Source organism: Enhydra lutris, unplaced genomic scaffold (genome assembly GCF_002288905.1).
Source record: "Enhydra lutris kenyoni isolate GAN:26980312 unplaced genomic scaffold, ASM228890v2 scaffoldscaffold12, whole genome shotgun sequence".
NCBI lineage: Eukaryota > Metazoa > Chordata > Mammalia > Carnivora > Mustelidae > Enhydra > Enhydra lutris.
In genome coordinates, this window is record NW_019154096.1 from 61,782,675 (window position 1) to 61,804,844 (window position 22,170).

General features: G+C 49.0%; 1 protein-coding gene across 1 annotated transcript in view; it reads left to right on the forward strand.

Annotated features, from left to right (window-relative positions):
- Positions 1 to 22,170, forward strand: part of LOC111144962 (RNA binding motif protein 20) — a 188,474-nt gene that overhangs the window by 151,513 nt on the left and 14,791 nt on the right. Inside the window, exons 6-11 of the mRNA XM_022499597.1 lie at positions 1,086 to 1,229; positions 4,187 to 4,318; positions 10,930 to 11,009; positions 12,770 to 13,442; positions 19,775 to 19,879; positions 21,002 to 21,662. Coding sequence (XP_022355305.1) covers positions 1,086 to 1,229; positions 4,187 to 4,318; positions 10,930 to 11,009; positions 12,770 to 13,442; positions 19,775 to 19,879; positions 21,002 to 21,662 — 1,795 coding nt within the window. The remainder of the gene's footprint in view (positions 1 to 1,085; positions 1,230 to 4,186; positions 4,319 to 10,929; positions 11,010 to 12,769; positions 13,443 to 19,774; positions 19,880 to 21,001; positions 21,663 to 22,170) is intronic.

A 22,170-nucleotide genomic window follows, 5' to 3' on the forward strand; every position in this document is an offset into this window, starting at 1 on the left:
GAAAGCCACCGCCCTAAACCACGCGTTGTTGTCACGGTTGTCTATATATAAGGTTCCCACAAATCCTTGCTGTGCTCTTTTTTCTGTGCTCACACAATACGAGGTATATAAGAAAAATGTTAAAAAAACCTCTCTCCTCCTACTCCTTTCCAGTTCAGCTCTTTGACGATAACTAGTGTTGACAAGTTGCTAGATACCCTTCCCTGCCTGCCTTTCTCTGTCTGTGCTGATAGCCTTGAAAAATTTTTCATTATGAAAAATTTCAAATGTGCAGAACAGGACAGACTATATACATAGTCTGTCCTATTAATATAAAATTAACCCCAAGTTCCAATGGTGATCAAAACTTTACACTTGTTTGATGTGTCTCTTTCTCACATATAGATTTTTTTTTTTTTAACAAAAAAGGCATTGGCCTGGATGCCAATTCAATTACCCTCCTTTTATTATGTTTAACAAAAAAAGGCATGTGCTGTCTGGCAAATTGTTTTGTTGCTGAACTGTCTTTAAAATTATTCCTTATCAGCTCACTTACCTCTGCCTTTTAATGGCTCTGTCATCTTTCATTATCTGCTTGAACCATCATTTACTCAAACATTCCCCTACTCTCAGACATCCAGGCTGTTTCCAGAATTTTACCCCACCTTATAAATAATTGCAGTGTCCTTGAACATAGGTGTTTATATATTGGTGCATTTATTTCTGTAGGAGAGATTTCCAAAAGTGGGATGGCAAGATCCTGGGCTATCTGTACTTCAAGTTTTATTAAATATTGCTCAAGTGTATTCTCAAGGGGTCATAGCGTGTAGCCTGCCCCCAGTGACCCAGGGATAAGCCCATGTGTTCACATCTCTGGCAATTCTGGATGTGATTGCTCATTAAAATGTTGGAAATCTTTCCTGTAACGGGGTGGCATAAAATTGGTATTTTATACATATCTGGGAATGGATTCTTTTTCTGCATTAATTTCATATTATCCTTTTGCAATCATTATTGGGGGGAAGATGGTCATTAGGGACATCTGGAACAGAAGGCCAGAGGGAAATGTATTTGGAAGACTAGCCACAGCTCTCTGTTCCCATCAGTTTGCACAGCGGAAAACGGGTGCTGGCCGCGTGGTGCACATCTGCAACCTCCCAGAAGGAAGCTGCACGGAGAATGACGTCATTAACCTGGGGCTGCCCTTTGGGAAGGTCACTAATTACATCCTCATGAAGTCCACTAATCAGGTAGGTCGGGCACTTTCACACTGGGACGTACCAGATAGACCACATATTGGTGGAGGGAACTATATAATTTTTTTTTAAAGGAGCTATTCGTGGGGGATACCTGGGTGGCACAGTCGGTTAAGTGTCTGCCTTCCACTCAGATCATGATCCCAGGGTCCTGGGATCAAGTCCCACATTGGGCTCCTTGCTCAGCGGGGAGCCTGCTTCTCCCTCTGCCTGCCGGTCCCCCTGCTTGTGCTCTCTCTCCCTCTGACAAATAAATAATATCTTTTCTATTTTTTTTTAAAGAGGGTATTCTTGGGGCTCCTGGGTGGCTAGGTCAGTTAAGCAGATGTCTTCAGCTCAGGTCATGATCCCAGCATCCCAGGACCAAGCCCCATACTGGGCTCCCTGCTCAGTGGGGAGCCTGCTTTTCTCTCTGCCCCTCCCTCCTGCTCTGTTGTCTCTCTCTCAAATAAATAAATAAAATCTTAAAAAAAAAAAGAGAGAGAAGCTATTCTGAAAATAAAGAGGTAATACACAGCGGGCCTCTTGTTGGTATAGCACAGAGGTTTTGTTTGTTGGTGGTGTTTTGTTTACCCTGGTCTCACCTTACCCTCCTTGTGATGGGCACAGGCCTCTGTGAGTAGCCTGGAGGTAAGGAGGTACTTTGGAATGAGGGACTCAATAACATGGAAAAGCTAACTGGCCCCCAAAATAGAAACCCATAAACTCGAATCTTTTCACTGTATTACAAACCCCCTGAGTTAATGCTATCGTCTTACCATCTAAGGTTCTCGTATCTGAAAGCCTGGGTTTGGAGTGAGCCAACAACTCTCTGTGAACAAATGTCTTCAGAGATCTTTGATGTTATCATCTGAAGCCCTTGGGTCTTGTAGCAGGAGAGTGGGTGGGAATTGATGGGTGCCTGGTAAGTCTAAAGGACAAAGAACCCTTAACCCATGGGGGTTGAGTGAGAACTTGGTGGTTAATATGGCTGTCTTTGCTTCTAGAGTGAAAGGATGAGTTTATACAGAGAAATGGCCAGGAATAAGAATATTTTATGTTTAGTGTTAATAAATATTTTTACTTTATGAACCAAAGGGGCAGACATAGACATTCTTATCTTTTTTAAGATTTTATTCATTTATTTAGAGAGAGAGAGAAAGAGTGTGAGTAAGGGGAGGGGCACAGAGAGAGGGAAATAATCTTGAGAGGACTCCACACTGAGCACAGAGCCTAATGCAGGGCTCGATCCCCCCACTTTGAGATCATGACCTGAGCCAAAACTGAGAGTGGGGAACTCAACTGGCTGAGCCATCCAGGGGCCCCAGGAAGTTCTTTCCTTAATTAACACATGAACTTTAGAGACTCTGAGCCACGTCAGATCACAGGTGGTCTTCTTCCATCAAAGTGGGCTTGGACTACTCACTTCATCCCTTTGCTCGGACTGCTCAGAATTCTATTTTGGATAAATGTACAGAATTCAGCTTGCAATGTTAATGCAGTGAGATTCCCTGAATTAGTATTATTCCCATCTGACAGTTGAGAACTGGAGGTGCTAAAATGTTTGCATCAAGAAAGAGGCACTTAGAAAGCTGGGTGACAGGATCTGAAATAGAACCGTAAGGAATGTTGACTTCTTCATCTCCCACACATCTGCCATAGACTGTGACAGCAGGGAAAAGCATCTCTGAAATTCAGAAACAGATGCGAGGGAAGGAGGGAAGACGAGCTTGGTTAGCCCACTCGGTTCAAAGGAACTGTGAGTGTAGGGACCCACAATGAGGGCTCCCTAGTCACAGACCACTTTCCCTTTTCAACATCAAGGGACCGTGTGCTGTATGTATAGTACAGACCAAAGCAATCTAAGAAATGGTAACAGGATGAACCCGCCACAGCTGCTTTTGGGGTAAACTGGCGGGTCAGTCAATACAGTCTATTTAGAAACTCTCTGGAGATACTGATTGAATGCAAAAGCCCATTTTGTGTGTGTTTTATCAGAACAGTTAAATAAAGAGGGAATATGCTGTAGAGCTGTAACTGAGGGTTTTCTCCTCTCTGTAACTCAGAAAGCCATGGCTTTCTTTCAAGCCTTGGGAGCCCCTGAGTTGTTTAGTATTTTTCTTTCCCTGCAAAGAAGATGAGAACTCAGAGACTCATGGCTGTGTCTCTGTCTCCTACCCTCATTGTGACAAAATAGCAAATTTTGCAGGGATCAGCCCAAGGTCACTTGTACAAGACTCACTCTCCCCACTACATCCCCTCAGAGAACTGTGGGTTAATGGATTCTCCCATCCCAAGGGGGCTCCTGTGGCATGATGTGGCCCAGGATGGATAGTGAGAATTTAAGAATTATTGGTAACCAGGGGGATTAGGAGAGGGGCCGTCTTATAATGAGCTCTTTGGGTGAAGTTAATAAATAGGTCTCTTTGAACAGATGGGATCAAAGACAGCTTCTTGCCCTGATCTTTTTTCTTTTTATTGAGGTATAAAATACATACTCTAAAGTGTACTAGTCTTAAGTGTACAACTCCATTAATTTTCTACATGTGTACACCCATGTAATTACCACACAGGTCAGGAGAGGGGACATTTCCAAAGAACCTCAGAAGGTTTCCTCATACCCCACCCAGTCAGAACCCCACCCCCGCCCCAGAGGGAAGCTCAGCTCTAACATCTATCAGCATTGATTCATTTTGCCTATTCTTGAACTTCATAGACATGGAATTACATCTAGTACTGACTTTTGTTTAAGACCATTCACATCAGGGGTGCCTGGGGGGCTCAGCTGGTTAAGCATCTGACTCTTGATTTCGGCTCAGGTCATGATCCGCCCCTTGTCAGGCTCTGTGCTGGGTGTGGAGCCTGTTCAAGATTCTCTCTCTTCCCTCTCCCTCTGTGCCCCCCGCCGCCCCAACAACAAAAAAAGACCATTCCCGTCAGCTTCAGCTTAAGTCCTTCCATTTTTTTCCTAGGCCTTTTTAGAGATGGCTTACACAGAAGCTGCCCAGGCCATGGTCCAGTATTACCAAGAAAAATCTGCTGTGATCAACGGTGAGAAGTTGCTCATCCGGATGTCCAAGAGATACAAGGAATTACAGCTGAAGGTAAAGCATTCTCCCATTGTTTCATCACTCGGCAACATCGGCTGTATGTCTCCTTGTGGGGCACTGGCCTAAGTACTGGCGGGAAGGAGGGGGCAGGAAAACATCTAGAGATTACCTACTGCCTTTGGGAATATCACACGGGAAGGCCAACCTTAAAACATGGCAAGAAAAATGCTTATTGAGATAAGTACAAAATGCAAAGGGATGCTGGAGACAGCATGACTAACTACATGCTACTCGAGAAGGGGTCTTGAGGAAAGACTTACAAGGGAAGTCTTTTGAAGGATGAAGGAAGAAGGGAAAGGTGTTTGCATTTCAGAGGTGGGAGCTCCAAGCTCTGAATATAACCTCCTCTGAATATAACCTCCTTCTCTGCCCTTACAGAGCTTCAATATTTTCTCTTCCTCTCTCACTGCCACCCCGCCCTGATCTTCTCTTCTCTGTCCTCCATAATTATGTCTTCAGCCCCATAGAAATCCTTCTAAGCAGCGCATGACTGTATTGGCCACAGTCAGGGGTGAATTCAGATAATTCCAAACAGGGCTTTTGTTTCTGTGTTAGCTTGTTCTACGTTTGTCCCTTCTTTTTTATTTTCTTTTTCCTTATTTTATTGTGAGGTATAACATACATTCAGAAAAATGACTAATTATGTATTGTGCAGTTTAAAAAGTAGTAATGGGGGCACCTGGGTGGCTCAGTCAGTTAAGCCTCTTACTCCTGATTTCGGCTCAGGTCACAATCTCAAGCCCCTTGTGGGGCTCTGCGCTCAGTGTGGAGTCCGCTTGCCCCTCCCTCTCTGCTTCCCCCGCACCTCAAATAAATAAATAAATACAAATAAGTAGTAATGGTTGAAATCTCATAAATCCCATAAAACTACCACCAAAGTCAAGAAATACATCACCAGCGGTACCCAGAAGCCCCTGTGAATCCCTCCACAAGCTCCACCCGTCCCTCTCCACTCTCCTAACTGAGAGTGATCATTTCCTTGCTTTTCCTTAGAGTTCTACAACCCATTTCTGGCTCCCTTACCATTAGCATTTAGTTTTACCTAATTTTGAACTTTACATGAATGGAATCACGCTCTTTGTGTTCTTTCATTCAACTTCTGCCATCCATGCTGGGTGTATCTGTTTATTCTCACTGTTACATAAATTTCCATTGTGTGACTATGTATTTATATGTTCCACTGTTGATGGACGTTTGGGCTGTTTCCAGTTTTAGGGTATTAGGGACAAGTCACTGTAAACATTCTTTTTTTTTTTTTTAATAAACTTATAATATATTATTAGCCCCAGGGGTACAGGTCTTTGAATCGCCAGGTTTACACTCTGTAAACATTTGTGAACATGGTATCCTGGTATATACGTACATGAGGTATAACGAGGGGCACACATGTAATTAGGAGTAGAATTGCTGCATCTCAAGGCATGCTTACCCTGAACTTTACCAGCAAGCCCTTTTCAAAATCAGTTGTCCCAGGGGTGCCTGGGTGGCTCAGTGGGTTACACCCTCTGCCTTTGGCTCAGGTCACGATCCCAGGGTCCTGGGATCAAGCCTCACGTTGGGTTCTCTGCTCAGCAGAAAGCCTGCTTCCCCCCACCCCTCTCTGCCTACTGTGATCTCTGTCTGTCAAATGAATAAATAAAATCTTAAAAAAAAAATCAGTTGTCCCAGATTTACGTTCCTGCTAGAGTAAGAGTTTTCAGTGGTATGCATTCTTACTAACATTTTGTTAGATGACTTTTTGATTTTTGCCTATCTGGAAATGTATATTGGTTTATCATGGGGCGCCTGGGTGGCTCAGTGGGTCGAGGCCTCTGCCTTCGGCTCAGGTCGTGGTCTCGGGGTCCTGGGATCGAGCCCCGCGTCAGGCTCTCTGCTCAGTGGGGAGCCTGCTTCCTCCTCTCTCTCTCTGCCTGCCTCTCTGCCTGCTTGTGATCTCTGTCTGTCAAGTAAATAAATAAAATCTTTTAAAAAAAATTTATTTTTTACTTTTTCTAAAAGATTTGTTTGTTTTAGAGAGAGAGTGAGCACACATGAGTGGGGGGAGGAACAAAGGGAGGAGGAGAGAAGCAGAGTCCCTGCTGAGCAGGGAGCCTGACACGGGGCTCCATCTCAGAACCCTGAGATCATGACCTGAACAGAAACCAAGAGTCAGACACTTAACTGACTGATCTACCCAGGCGCCCCATCATGATTTATATATATATATTTTTTTAAATATTTTATTTATTTATTTGACAGACAGAGATTACGAGTAGGCAGAGAGGCAGGCAGAGAGAGAGAGAGGAGGAAGCAGGCTCCCTGCTGAGCAGAGAGTCCGATGCGGGGCTCGATTCCAGGACAGATCAGGTCAGATCATGACCTGAGCCAAAGGCAGAGGCTTTAACCCACTGAGCCACCCAGGTGCCCCATGATTTATATTTTTATTTTCCTGATTACTAATTGAGGTGAGCCCTTTCTCCTGTGTTCATTGGCCATTCCATTTGGATCTTCTGTGGCAGAAAGTTTCTTTTAAGGTCATTCGCCCATGCTTTTCTTTAGACTGTGTCTTCTTCATGGTTTGCAGGAAGGAGCTCACTTAACTGGGGCACTTAGTCCATTTGGATTTATTGTAATTAAGTTGCTATATTTTTATTTAAATCTACTTCTTATTTTGTGCTTTCTACTTTCCCATTTTAATAGTGCCCTTCTAGTTCACTTAAGCTTATTCCACATTTACTGAGGGCCTATTTTGTTCAAGACCCTTTAGTGTCTTTAATCTGCCTTCAAGATTGAAGACCGGAGACAAAGGCTCAGTGGTTGTTGCTAGCTAAGGGTAGCATTCTGACAAGTCTGCATGTGGAGACGGTAATGTCGCCAAAGCCTTGATTCTACTTTGCTTCTGAAGTTCCTTTGCCAACAATTCTAGCAGAACCTGGCATTTCCCCCCCTGGGGAATGAAAGCATGTTGCTTTGCTCAGACAAATGAAAGATCCCATCCCATTGTGGACTCAGCCAAAGTTTCTGTTCTCCTGGATTCTCCCCTGGAGGCTAGAATTGAATTTCTGCACTAAATTCCCAGTGGATCTTCGGTCTCTAAGTGAATTATTGTAAATTTCTGATTAGGATTAGCAGGAGTACTCAGCTTTTTAAATGAAGGAACTAAGGCATCATAGTACTTTCCTGCAGGAGATGGTTTGGGGTGGTGCAAACACCATGGGTTAAAGAGGTCAGATGGGCAAGGTCTGCACTCAGCAGATGTTCACTCGGTGCCCACTGTGGGCGGGAGCTGGGCCAGCTGCCATGGTTATAGGCTGGTGGAGGAGCTCACAGTCTGGTGTGAGGAAGGACGGGAAAACAGAACCAGCGACAACCACGCGACCTATTCCAGATTGGAGGGTGCTGGTGCTACCTGGGTTTTACCTAGTCCTGCTTAGATGAGCTTGGACAAGGTGTTTAAACTGCATGAACTTCAGTATACCAGATCAGGAAAGGACTCTACGTTGAGTTCGTTGGTTTTAAGCACTTTTTCCCCCGTGTATTATCTCTTTGAGTCTTGCGGTCACCTTCCCCTGGGAGGTGTGTAGGGTGGATAATGACAGTAATTATAACCGTACAACAGTAATACCAAGAATAGGTACTTTTAATTGAGTCTTGGTGCTCTGGGTCAGGTCATGGGCTAGACACTTCACATATGCCATCTACTCTAATCCTGACATCAGTCTCGTCAGACAGGTGTTCGTTATCTCGGTTTAACCGATAAGAAAACGGAGGCTCAAAGAAGTTCAGTGACTTGCGCAAGATCATAGGGCCTGGAATAGCCCTGATCAAAACCTGGGGCTGTTTTGGCTTTGCGTATGTCTGCGCCTCTGTGTTGTGTCAGTAGGATCTCAACTGTCCGTGTGAGAAGTTGGGAAATTTGCCGTTAGTCCTCCAGCCCATAAGCAGCAGACAGTTTTCTAATAGGGTTTCTCGAACTTTATGTATGAACAAATCACTTGTAGGTCCTGTTAAAATTTCTGGTTCGGTAGAAGTGGGGCAGGGCTGTGATTCTGCCTTTCCAACACTTCCCTGGGAGGTGTTGCCGTTTCTCACAGCACACTTTGAGCAACAAGGGACTAGAACACGTTGTTTTCTGCCCTTTACGAAGGATTTTCTGCTCCCAAGCTGTCACGATGCCTCCGTGAGAAAGATCTCAAAACCCACTGCAGCCACATAGGAACACATGCATCGTGGTCCCTATGTTGGCGTGAATCAGCTAGGACTGTCTCTGCAAGTGACAGAAAACTATCTCCTTTAAGCTTACGGACTAAAGTGTTTCGTGTTTTTTTTTTTTAAAGGGGGGCATTTATTGGCTTGTGTAAATGAAAAGGCCAGGAGTGGCCGTGGCTGCAGGTGCAGCTGGCTTCTGCTCAGTGATATCCTTAGGACTTGGCTCTTCTCCACTCTGCCTTCTTCTGTTCGCTTGGCTTTGTTTTGAGGGTCTCCCTGGGTGGCCGGGCAGCCCCACCCTCCCTCCTCTAGGTGGCGTGATGGCTTCATCCACTGCTGCCGTCTGGCTTCTCTTCCTCCCCGTTCTGTTCTTGGGACAAGAGAGCCTGGGTTTTTTGGAGTAGCTTCCTCAGACGTCTCGAGAGACACCATGATCGTGATCGGGCTCGTTCCGAACACATGTCCTTCCCTGAGCCAATCTCTGTGCTAGGGAAGGCCATGCCGTGGCTGGCCAGGCCTGTGTCACCTCAGGGCAGGGTGGAGGAGGGGGAGTGGCTACTGGGGAGGTAGACATCAAAACACCATCTCTATGCGTCTCTGGGCCACGGAGGGCCCCACTTGGGGTCCCACCAGAACTTGCAGAGGTGGGGGGGGGTATTTTGATTGTTGTTTTTCCTCTACCTTTACCTTTAGCTCACCAGGCAAAGTGGAGGGAGAAAAAGGAGAGATTTAAGGTATCTCTCATCTCCTCCCCTGAATATTTCCTCACGCTGGCCATCAGGTCTCCCCATACCTTCTTTGTGGCAGAGGCTCTATTCCTCAGGGCACTTGGAGCAGAATCTTTCACAGAATGAGAAAGACCAAATCAGAAGGATCAATAAAAAGTGAGTTTTTTCTTCCTGCAGACTTGGACGAGAAGAATGAGCTCTGTTTTGGGCTATTCTAGAGAGAGTTCTCCAGAACCATGGTGTCTTACATGCGGAAGGGAACTTGGGCTAATTTAAACCAGTGTCTCCCAGTTACTGCATTGGAGAAGCATCAGGGGAGTTTTTAGGTTCCCTTGGCCAGAGATTTCCCTGAGAGATTTGGGGTGGGGTTGAGGGTCCCAGGAGGTTTGGGGGCAGAAGGCCTGGTTTCACAGCCACTGGTCTTGTCAGCCTTTCAGCCACAGAGAGTGTCATCGGCCCCGAGAAGCATTCTTGGGTATGTTCCATGGTGCACTCAGGAAGGTTCAATCAGCAAGTGGTGACTGAGGGTTTTCTCCAGATAAGACACGGTACTGAGGGCTGGCGAGTTTGCTGTGTAACTGGAGAGACAGGCTATTCCTCTGGAAATTATACAAGACTTAAACATGAGTGCATCACTTTGGAGCTCCTAGAAGTTCAGTGGCAAAAGGCAGTGTGACTGGCTTGTGTAAAGCAGGGAACGATTGCCGAGTAGGGCTTGAAGGCTGAGGTGAATCAGCTCAACAGAGAGGGTGTCTGGGAGGAAGGAGTCGGCTGAGAAGGGACTAAGACCCCGGGAAGCACAGTCATGTCGAGAAGGGTCAGGGCTGCTGTGGCAGGGCCTGGCTGTGACAGGTTCAGGGTTCATAAGGAAGGTTTCAGCATCTTCCTGGGACTTTTGAGACATGGAAAACAGCCACAGAAGGGTCAGAGGAAAGCTTCCCGCAGCTCCTTTTATGTAGGCCAAGCACCTGTGACTTTTATCAGCATAGCCCGCCATGCTGCCATGCCTCGAGGCTGCTGGTGGATGCCAGATGGGCCTCATTATCTCACCTTTCTAGGTGGAGGGAGGGAGTCTCCCACAGACAGCAAGCCTTGACCCCAGATCACCCAGCCAGCTGGAGGCGGAGCTAAGCTGTTCTTTCTGGGTTGAGATCCTCAAGTCCAGGGGCATCGCTCCAGGATGCCAGCGCTTCCCTCGGGCAGTCTGGGGCTTGGACTCTCACCCTTGTCTGAAAGCAGCAAGATGCATTGACCATGAGCACCATGGATGGTCCCCCTGTGGGGTTACTGAGCCACGTCAGTGTCTTCATAGGATGAGTGAAAAGATCTACGGCTGGGATTTGCTTCAGAGTATTCTGTGGGGTGGGGAAGTGGGTGGGGGTACAGATGAACTAGATTGGTCAGAATTGTTGACAATGCAAACGGCGCATGGAGTTTCAAAATACCATTCTCTGTGCTTTTGTGTATGTTCGCGGTGTTCTGTGATAAAGAGGTACCCAAAATGTCAGGGCCGCTCCATTCAGCGTCCTGCTCACACTCCTCACGCCCTGGATTAAACTTTTTCTTCCTCTAAGAAGGTACTTTGTTCCCCTTGGGTAGACCGGACCGTGCACCTGAGTCCTTGTTGCTTCTCTTCGGCGTCTGCATGGCCATCTCTGGTCTGACGATGACCTCTCTGACTTTGCCTAGAAACCTGGGAAAACTGTGGCTGCCATCATCCAGGACATGCATTCCCAGAGGGAGAGGGACATGTTCCGGGAAGCAGACAGGTGAGGCCTCAGCCCTGGGCATCAGGGCGGATTCTGGGCAGCTGGATGCTCTCCTGTCTCTTATTCGTAGGGGTTATTCAGTCACACTGTGTCCTGCCCTTGCCCCTGCCCTGTCCATCAGCCTTTTTTGGGCCCTCCTTTTCCATGTGCCTGATGGAAGGCATCAGTGCTGCTCAGGGTAAGCCTCAGGAAAATGCAAAATGGTAGGCTTCCTCTCATCAGCTTGTCCTTTGTTGGGGGGCAATATATAGAAGAGGGGTTCTGTTGATATTTAGCCCTTTGGGGCAAGTGTACACTCCTGCTAAAACAGTCTGAAAGTAGGTAGGTGTGTGTGTGTGTGTATGTGTGTGTTCCTTTTATAGCCACCTGTTGATTTTTCATGGGGTGAATGTAGATGTAGGAAGAGGAACGTAGGGGAACCACCCTCCTGCCCCCACCCAAAAAAAGTAGGGACTTGACCAGTGACTTCCTCTGAAGATGGAATGCATCCAGTTTTCAAATTTATTTCTTCCTACTGAAATTGTGACCATACCAGGAGGGGGCTACAAGTTTCCCACTGCCCCACAAAGACCCCATCCCTGTGGAGAGCAGAGTAGAGCACAATCTGTGGTTCTTACCCACTGCTGCCACAGGTGGCGCTCTAACGTCACTGCAGAGGTCAGTGTCTAGGCTGATTCCCCGCTGGTGGTCAAGGCAGCCTGGTCCCAGTGAGCCACATACGGGTGTCCCCTGGTCAGTCAGGGCTGCATGGGTTTCCTGTATTTGGGAACCGAATGAAAATCGCCTGTTCTTTTACAATAAAGGATATAAATACGATAAAGTAGATCTTCTTAATAACCAAACAACCTTCAGGAAGAGGAGAGAGGGAAAGAGAAAGTGTGTGTTCATATGTTTGTGTATCTTTCTATGTAGCTGCTTGGATTTGGGATTTCCATTTATTTGGGATTTTTTTTTTTTAAATGGTTGTTTGAGTTTTTTAAAAAGATACATATAAAGCCATACCCTGCGGCTTGCTGCTCTGTGGTGAACTGTCGGGAGGAACTAGGAGGTCCTGCTCTGAATCTTAGGCAGATTAAGGTCCTTTTCTGGGATTCAGTTTCTTCATCTGAAACATGAGCAGGTCGGAGCTCTAAGGTTCCCTAATATGCCTTCCTCGTTCTTTGGTTTCGGATCTCTGAGTCTGGCCTCCTCACTCTCGTCCCCCCCCAGTAATTAGCATCCTTCTACCATGCCTAGGATCTGAACAAACTGAGATGAGAAGTAAACAAGACAAATGACGGCCAAGAGGCTGCCATTACAGTAGAGACCAGGTGGGTTGTGGCTTTGGTCTTGTAGTCAAGAGGCTGGACCATTGAACCCCAGGGTCAGGCAGCCTTGCCCACCAGGCTGGACTGGGGCAACCTCTCCACACCCCAGGAGGAGCGTTGCCCACCCCCTGAGCCTAGCTTCCTTCCAAGAGGAACAAAGATGGAGTGGAGCCAAACCAGTCTAATTATTTATGCCAGTTCCCAGGAGCAGAATGAGTAGAGGGACAGAGATGACCAGGACTGTCCTTAGGGAAAATCCTCCTAGAAGCCCAGAGGAGGAAAAGCTTTCTCCTGTAGCACTCTGTGTCTTTTGTACAGCTGTGGTGAAGAGCAAATGGCCACATGTGTTATGGGGTTATGTGTGCGGTGTGTCCATGCAAGGAACTGGGCATGTCTGTGTATGGGGGCCGGGGATGTGCAGATTCTAAAACCCACTCCTTTGCTCCCTAACAGATATGGCCCAGAAAGGCCACGGTCTCGCAGTCCCGTGAGCCGGTCACTGTCCCCGAGGTCCCACACTCCGAGCTTCACCTCCTGCAGCTCTTCCCACAGCCCACTGGGCCCCACCCGGGCCGACTGGGGCAGCAGCCGGGACTCATGGGAGCACTCGCCCTATGCCAGGAGGGAGGAGGAGCGAGACCCGGGCCCCTGGAGGGAGAACGGGGAGGACAAGAGGGACAGGGCAGACATGTGGACGCACGATCGCAAACACTACCCCTGGCAACTGGACAAAGCTGAGTTAGAGGAGCGGCTCGAAGGAGGGAGGGGCCACCGAGAAAAGCACCTGAGGCCGGGGTCCCCCAGCCTGCCGCACTCTGCCTCGGGCTACAAAAGCCGAGAAGAGGGCTACTACCGGAAGGAGCCCAAGGGAAAGTCAGACAAGTACGTAAAGCAGCAGCAGCAGGATGCTCCCGGGAGGTCCAGGAGGAGGGAGGAGGCCAGACTGCGGGAGAGCAGACACCCCCACACCGAGGACTCAGGCAAGGAAGACGGGCTGGAGCCGAAGGTCACTGGTGCCCCTGAGAGCACCAGGTCGAAGCCGAGTGAGAAGAACAGAACCAAGAGACCCGACAGAGACCCAGAAGGAGCTGGTGATAGAAGAGAAAGCAGGATGGCGGAGAATGAGGTAATGACGCACTCTCTCCCCCAGGTAAGGAGAGGCAGGTTCCCGGGCCGGGCAGTGTTAACATAATGATGGTGCACCTTTATCGAATGAAGCACTTACTGAAGGTTGACTCTGTGCCAGGCACTGAACCAAGCACCTTATCTCAATCAAGGTATTTAATCTTTACAGCAACCACGGTGAGGTAATATGGGTAATAATACAATTATGGCTATGGATGAGGGAACTGAGGCACAGAGAGCCTAAGTTAGTTGGCCACACGGTCTGCAAACAGCAGAGCGCTGGGGCTCCAAATCCCTCGGCACGCTGCTGCTGTGGCTGGAATTTAGGCAGTGATGTGTCACAGAGGCCTTCTGTGGTCCTGTGTGTGTCTGGGCTGGAGGGGTCCCGCGGTGTTTGCACCACCGCACTCCGCCCAGGGAGGTGAGATCTTTGGTCTGCTCCATCCTTTCTCCTGCCCAAAGCATCCGCTGACCTTGGGGTTTGATGAGAGGCGGTAAAGAGAAGCAGCCACCACCCACGAACTCACCCTGGGTGCCCAGAGCTTGGTGTGCTGCTCTGGACAGTGTCCAGAGCTTTATTTCCACTGTAATAAAAATGCTCAGCCGTTGGCTGGCCCCTTTCATCCACACGTCTGAAAGGGCTTGTAACATACTGCTTAGCTGTAGTTCACACGGCGGATCGTGAGGACTCACGGTACAAAATTCACCCTCTCACTGGGCTTACGCTTCCTTCTTGCCCAAACCACGTACGTTTAGGTAGGAGCGGGATAGAGGAGGTTGGGGAGCAGGGTGCGTCTGCATAAAGAACCCAGCTTTAAAAATCCTACATGCGTATTTCCTAGCCTGACCCAGGACTTAGTGACAGGGACAAAGTCGAAATAAGAGTTCTCGACTCCAGGGACACTGAAGAGTCACGTGTTTGTCCACTACTGCTTTTACTCCTCCATGCACTCGGCCACTTGGCCAGGCAGTGTGCTAGGCGCAGGGCGTCCAGAGGTGAATGGGACAGGGTCCATGCTGTGGCGAAGACCAAGGTCTCATGGTGGAAGGAGAGCTACAAAAATGATTGACATTCAGTGGGGCCCGTGCCAGAGCAGAGCAGCGGATGAGCTGCTCCGGGGGCGTTCCCTCCGCGCAGGGACAGGGAAAGCTGCACAGAGGTGATGTGTGAGCCGGGCAGGAGAAAAAAGCAATGTGGGAAACAGTGAGGGCAAAAGCAAGAAAGGAAGACTGTTTCCAAGAACCTGCAAATACTCGGTGTGGCGGCATCTTTAGGGCGTCTTAAAGAATAATGTCTTTAAGAAGTAAAGTCTCTTGTGCACATATAAAATGAATACTTGTCAAAGATGTTATTTAACTCGTGAATTAATGAGGGTGCCGGCAAGATGTAAATGCTGGTCTAGAGGAGAATCCAGAAAGCTGGCAACATGGAGAGGTGCTCGGGAACGCAGAAGTGAATTTGCTAACAGATCGAAAACTGGCCTCTTCCATGGGCATGGGAAGCCAGTGGCATCTCTGCCAGATAAAATTCCTTTGCATCTCTATGAATGAGAATTGTTTGCCCTACTCTCCGTCTTCAGCAATTTACAGGGCTGTAAGACTTCAGCTCACCATAACAAAAGGTGAAGACTCCTGTGGGACCAGACCTCCTGGAGGGAGTCTGCTAGACAACGAACTGCCCAGCATTCCATGGAAAGAACACCCTGTTGTCTTTTTTGCCCAGCGCAAAGTCTGCCACAGTTTCTTCTGACTGGCATAGCAGGGAGAGCTCAGGAGATGAGATTAGGGACCTGGGTGGAAGGCCCTCGGGTGCCTCCCTGAGAATTTGAATTGAATCTTGAGGACCTCTGAACCTGAGGATTTTTTTTTTTTTTAAGATTTTGTTTGTTTATTTGATAGAGAGATAGAGAGCGCAAGTAGGCAGAGCAGCAGGCAGAGGGAAAGGGAGAAGCAGGCTCTCCACTGAGCAGGGAGCCTGATGCAGAACTCCATCCCAGGACTCTGGGATCATGACCTGAGCTGAAGGCAGATGCTTAATCGAATGAGCCACCCAGGCACCCCAGAGGATGTTTTTAAGAAGCGTGTCTATGCTTGGAGGGATCAAAGGAGCTAGTGATGGGTCAGTGCCTTAGGAAGAGGCTCAGAGGGACAGAAAGCAACAGCCCCTTGGGCAGGAGTTTCAGCCTAGACCTCAGCCACATGCCAGCAGCCTAGAAACCTGTGTCCCCATGGCAAAGGGGTGGAGCTGCCCCCCTCCAGGGCACCCCACTTCTGCCGCCCTTCTTCAGTGAGCTGGCTGCTCCTGCTGTTTGACCTACGTGCTTTCGTCGGTTGGCCCTCTTCAGGTGACACATACTGTGGGTCGTGCCCCGAGCCCTGATGCAAAAACAGATGCCCAGAAAACCCCCTGGGTTTCCCCAAGTGCTGTCTCTCTGGCTGGTTCTGCCTCTTACAGCCCCAGAGCGCGGTCGGAAGGGACTTGCTGGGGTCCCCAGCGGATTGCTTCAGTGGCTTCAGAGCCCGGAAGCCCGACACCAGTTGGAGGATTATCAGCAGAACCAAGCCTTCCTCACTGACCCAAACTGTGTATCACAATCTTGAAAACAGCCCCAGCCCCCCAGGGCTGCCCCAGGAATTAGATGATGGCAATGACTAAACTTGGAGCTGGAAGGCAACAGGCCTGAGGACAGTGTCCTTGCCTTTCTCCTGATATACTGGGCCCCTCCCACCACAAGGGCCTTTACATGTGTTCACCTGCCTTGGCACCCCCCCCCAAAGTCCACGAGGCTCCCTCCTCCCCTCCTTTGTGTTTACTTGTTGCCACACTCTCTCCAAGTGTATTTCTGGCCAGAAATCCCACTACGTAAAACCACAATGTCCCAGCCTGCTTCCTCTCCTTCCCTGCGTACTTTTCCTAGGTCCAACCTATCCCCTGATGTCTGTCTTTATTTAGTGTCTGTCTCTTCCTCCCCCCAGATGTAACCTCCAGAGGGCAGGAATTTTTGTCTGCAGTGCTCACTGCTAAGTCCCCAGACCCTCAGATGAGGCCTTGACTCAGAACAGGTGTTCAGTAAGTATTTGCTGAAGGAAGGAAGGAATGACTGAACCCGGACCATGGAGACAGGCCTGGCTTCTGAGAACCAGGTCACACCCTGTTCTTCTCTGCCTCAGTTTTCTCATTTGTGAAATGAGTGTGATCATGAGGCAGTCGTAGGACTTAATGAGCTTGTGCTCATTTGAAACTTCCAAGATCTCCGGAGAAAGTTCCTGTGCTGGAGAGGCCAGTATGTGTGCTGCTCGGTGTTGGGGCCAGGTCCACCCGTGGGACCCAACCTTGACCACAGACCGCAGATAGGATGAAAGAAATCAAGTGACTGAGTACAGTGAACACAGGAAAGAAAAGCAGTCAAGGGTTACAGACCCAGATGCTTAGAGAAGGGAAGCCAGGCAGGGGATATGGACCAGGTAATAGGTGTGAAGCCAACATGGAGACAAAGCACTATGGCAGACCAGGGAGGAGGGACCTTTCTGTTGGGGGCAGTTAGCCACTGCTCAGCTCCATTTTATGGCCGCCATTCAGGACTGCATGTCCTGTGCTGTTAGATCCATCATTTTTGGAGGAGCAGCACCAAAGTCCAGATATCTGTGAAATTTCCCACATTTTAGAAATTGTATAGGCCAAAACATGTCTGTGGACCAGGTGGAGCCCAGGGGTCCCTAGAATGCAGCCCCCAGTATAAACAGTCCATAGGATGGAAAAATAGAAGAACTATTCATTCTGAGTTCAGAGCCTAGACAGAGACTCAAGCATGCGAGGCAAGTGTGACCCTAATTAACTATTCTGCCGCCTCCTTTAAGCCTTCAGGTCTCCTCTTTTTATAGACTCATGTCCACAGAGCGCCTAGCACTGGGGCTGCGGTTCTGAGTGAAAGCTGAAATGACCCCGATCTCATGGAGCTCAGGTCTAGTGGAAAGACTACTCATCAGTTCCTCATATGAGTAGAGGAGCATGTGTGTTGAGTGCTAAGAAGGCAATGGAGTATATGCCTGTGACAGATCAGAGGCCTACCTGGGTTAGGATGTGACTGTTGAGACTTGAAGGAATGGTGGGTTTCACTGAGTGAAAAGGAAGGAGAGGGGCGCCTGGGTGGCTCAGTGCATTAAGACTCTGCCTTCAGCTCAGGTCATGATCTCAGGGTCCTGGGATCGAGCCCCGCATCGGGCTCTCTGCTTAGTGGGGAGCCTGCTCCCTCCTCCCCCTCTGCATGCCTCTCTGCCTACTTGTGATCTCTCTCTGTGTGTCAAATAAATAAATAAAATCTTAAAAAAAAAAAAAAGTAAAAAGAAAAGGAAGGAAAGCAGAACAACATGTACAAAGGCCCTGTGGCTGGAGGCCAGTGTGTTGGATCAGAGACAGCCAGGGTTAGAATGGCGGGAGGTATATCTGGTTTGTCAATGGGTCATATCATGCAAGGCCTTGTAGGCAGGTTATGGATTTGTCTTCATCCCAAGTGCAAGGGGAAACAAATGAAATATTTAAGCAAGAAGGTATAGTGAGGTTATGATAGTTTTTGCATTGTTGAGTGATCGTTCTTGATCACCTTGGGGAGAATAGACTTGGGAGGAGGCTACAGAGGAGAAAGGGGAGAACAGTTAGGAGGTAGCTTACCAGTAGCCCTATCCCTGTGGCAGTGGATCTCTGCTTGCAATAGTTGGGACCTAATATCTTAGTCTGTGAGCTGGTGTGGGCAGCTGGGTGCATTGTTGCTTTTGTTGGTTTGCCTTAAGCTGCTACTCACATGATCCCAGGGCACAGAGTGCACTGAAGGCACTGCTGCATTTCCTTTGTCTGCAGGGAGGAAGCACCGGGATCCAACTGGCAAGGTGCTTCCAGCCAGCCAGGCCGTCTGGCCTCTCCCAGCTTGAACTGGGGCAGGGAGGTCTCTATTATGTTGATGGAGGTGTGTGGTTGTAGGAATTGCTTGGGGAGGGTGAGGATTACTTACTTGGACGAGGGAGGGCCGTAGATAGCTTATTCAGGGAGATAAAATAAAGAGATCTCCTGCTGGTAGACGCTATGGGTTCTGATGGCTAAAAAGACATTTTGGAGCTGCTTTGCACTTAGGTTAGCTTAGAAGACTGGAGCAGAGCATACAGTGGACTCTTGCTCCAGATGCCACAAAGAGCAAGGACAGAAGGATTTCAACTTTCTTCCCCTGTCTGACCATAACTGGTTAAACCAGTCAGCCCTGAGCTCCTGCCCCAGCTGGCTCCTTGTCAACTCCAGAGAGGTCTGTCTGCTCAGAAGAAATCAGAACTCGAGTCATTACTTAGAACCTCAGGCAAAATTGTCAAGAAAATGCAACATACCCTCGAGAAGGTCCAGGGAGAGTCACTGATCTGGGGGCCGAAGTTGAAGTCATGGGAGAATGTTCTCCAAAAACTTCTAAAATGGGCATTGGCAAACTTTTCCTACAAAACACCAGACCATAAATATTTTAGGCTATGTGGGCCAAGAAGCCAAAGTGAGGGTACTATGTGGGCACTGATGTAATCGTTTAAAATGCAACTATTTAAAATTTGGAAGACTTGTTAATTCACTGATTATATCAAAAGAGGCACTGATTCGGATTGGCTTGAGGATGAGAGTTTGCTGACCCCTGTTCTCAAGGATGGTCAGAGACCTTAATTCCCAAACCAAACACCTGCTTTTGGTTGTTCAGTGTCTCAGACAGGAACACTAACTCTCATGAGGGACTGACTCTGAGGGAGGGAATAGAAGGAAGGAAGAAGGGAGGGGGTTGCTAATTGGGGCTATAGCTCTAGGTCAGAGAGAGGACAGAAAAAAGGTTGAGGGGGACACTGGTTGGCTGACAACCCCCTTCCTACTCGTAAGTGGCCTGGATGTGATTTTTATGGCCAAAACAGATCTTTTGAGGGGGAGATGTCACCACAATGGTTGTCAACCCCAGTGCCAGTTTACCCTTGGTCCCTTTACTCACTCTCCCTGCCTGTAGGTTTCACAACTGTGAAAACACCCAGTTTGCCAGAGATTTCTGCGGCACTAAAGACATCAGTCCAACCCTTGAGACATTTTGGTGCCTCCACTTGTCTGTGTGACTTGAGCAAGTTACTTAACCTCTCTGATCCTTCATTTCCTCAACTGTAAAAGGCAAGGCACCTGCCTCCAAGGGGTTTGGTGAGGATGAAGGACAAGGTGCCTCTGAGACACACCTGAGGACCATTATCTGCACTGTGTTCTCTCCCGGTGCTCCCTCTCTCCTCTGCCACTGCTCACCGTTGATTTGGTTTGTTATGTTCTTCTTTGGTAAGGCTGGAAAAGAGGAGCAGGAGGGCGTGGAAGAAAGCACCTCATCACCAGCCAGGCAGGAGAAAGAAACGGAGTCCTCGGATGCAGAAGACCCAAGGACAAAGAAGGTAAAGGTGGTCCCAGGTGCTAGCAGGACAGCCCCATCTGCATGATGGCCCATGGGCCGTGCGTCGCAGGCGTCCTGGTCCTGCCCCGAGATGCCCCACTTGCTGCATGGGCTGAGGCCAAAACCCCACCTGGGATTCCGCGAATGAAGCCAGCGCTTCTTGGAAGAATGGTTTTGCCTGGGATCTCTGCAGATCTTCATTAAGATCTTTACTACTTGCCTGGGCTCTGCCTCAGTCTCCAGCAACTTGGCTGTACTCATAAGAGGAAAACATGAGCCCAAAAAAGACTCAGGCTTCGGAGCCAGGCTCCCAAAATAGGTCCCTTGGGAGGGGCTGGAGGAAGAGGGGAGCTTCGGATGCTCAAGCTAGGGCCCTGACCTCAGCCTGCCCAGACCCTGGGATTAACAAAACATCTACTGTGCTTGTAAAGATTATTTTACTTAAAGTAAAAAAAAAAAAAAAAAAAAAAAAAAAAATCCAGTTACAGTGCTGTGGCTGCCTCAGCAAAAAGAACGGTGTTTGGAACGCAGCCAGCTTTACGCCTTTCTGGTCAGGAGAGGTGGAGAGATGAATATCGCTGGCTGGTGAGGAAGCTGATTGAAATCTGGCTGCTGGGGACGTGACAGAGTTGCAGGAGGGGCCAAGCCTGAGGCGGGGCCATGGAAGTTGTACCCTTGTGGGAAAGGGAGCTTGGGGCAGTTTTGAGGGGGACTTTGCTACAGTTCCGTTTAGTGGTACCCTTCCTGCAAGCAAATAGCCCCAGCCAGTTGATTTGTTTCGAGTTTATAACTTTATCAGTCATTCATTCAAAAACTGTTTCTTGAGCACCTGTTATTACACCAGGGTTTGAAATTCTCTGTGCCATTTTAAACATGGCGGACTCAGCATTCGGAGCTGATTCTAAAGGCTGTGTTTGAGCCTCATCCTAGGGAAGAATCAGTGATGTGGGGCTTGAGTGGTTCCCACCTCCTGATCGCCCAGTCGGTGTTCCCAGGCAGAAGTCAGAGTGCTCAGGATCTGCATGATTTGAGGGGCTCTGTGGTCAGGGTTTGCGCCCTCTGGTTGAATGCCAGGACCTGCTCTTCTGTCAAACTGTGACCTTTCTTCTGCATGTTTGCTCAGGAGCAAGAGTGGGAGAGTGGAAGCGAGGCAGAAGGGGAGAGCTGGTATCCCACCAACATGGAGGAGCTGGTTACAGTGGACGAGGTTGGGGAGGAGGAAGATTTTATTATGGAACCGGACATCCCAGAACTGGAAGAAATTGTGCCCATTGACCAGAAGGACAAAATCTGCCCAGAAATATGTCCTTGCGTGACGACCACCTTAGACCTGGACGTAGTCAAGGATTTCACCCACGAGGGAGAGAAGCCTATAGGGAACAGGGCCATGGAAATCAGCCTCAAGACACCCGGAGACCTGCCTTCTGCTTCCACGAGCTGTCCCAGTGACATGGACGTGGAAATGCCTGGCCTAAATCTGGATGCTGAGCGGAAGCCAGCTGAACGTAAGACAGGCCTCTCACTGGAGGGTTCAGATTGCTACGAGAAGCAGGCAGAGGGAGGGGAGCGCTCCGATGTGCGTCTGGCCCCTCCACTCCAGCAAATGTCTTCCCTGAAGCCAGCAGAAGAGGGGCCCCGGCAGCCTAGCCCACCTCTCGGTGACTGCAAGGCCAAGGGGACCCCCGAAGATGGGGCTCGTGAAGGCAGCCCCCTGCAGGGGAAAGCCAGCCCTCGCACCGACACCGACCTCCAAAGCCAGGCTTGCCAAGGAGTGTCGACCCAGGGTAACTACCCCCCTTTTCTCCTGTGCGTTTGGGTTGATGGGACCACTGCTCACCTAGGGAGGCATGTGGGCGTGTGCAGGCTGGAACATACACGAGCGTTCAAGCTGGTGCAGAAAGCCAGCTTCCAAAGTCCTGGTTAAACGGTTAGTGCTTTTCGGCAAATGGTGTAAAGGAAATCAGATAGGAGGCCACACATTTTCTGAGAAGCAGACTCAGACAGGATAGACTTCCCTGAATTTACGGGAGCCCAGGTGGACTCTGACAACTAAAATCAGCCAAAGTTTCGCGTTATCAGGCCAAGGGGCTCTGGTTCCTTGGATGGGTAGACAGCCTCTCAAGCCTGCCCAAAGGCGGACCACCCAGGCTGTCACTCCTGTGAGGCCCGGGTGAGGGGGCAGGAGTGTGCAAAGCTAGAAGGGAGCCCCGAAAGGGCAGAGGGCAGAACGAGGGGTCCTGGGGGGTGCGGCCCGTTCCTGCTGCTCCCACCGTAGACCCACTCATCTCTGTG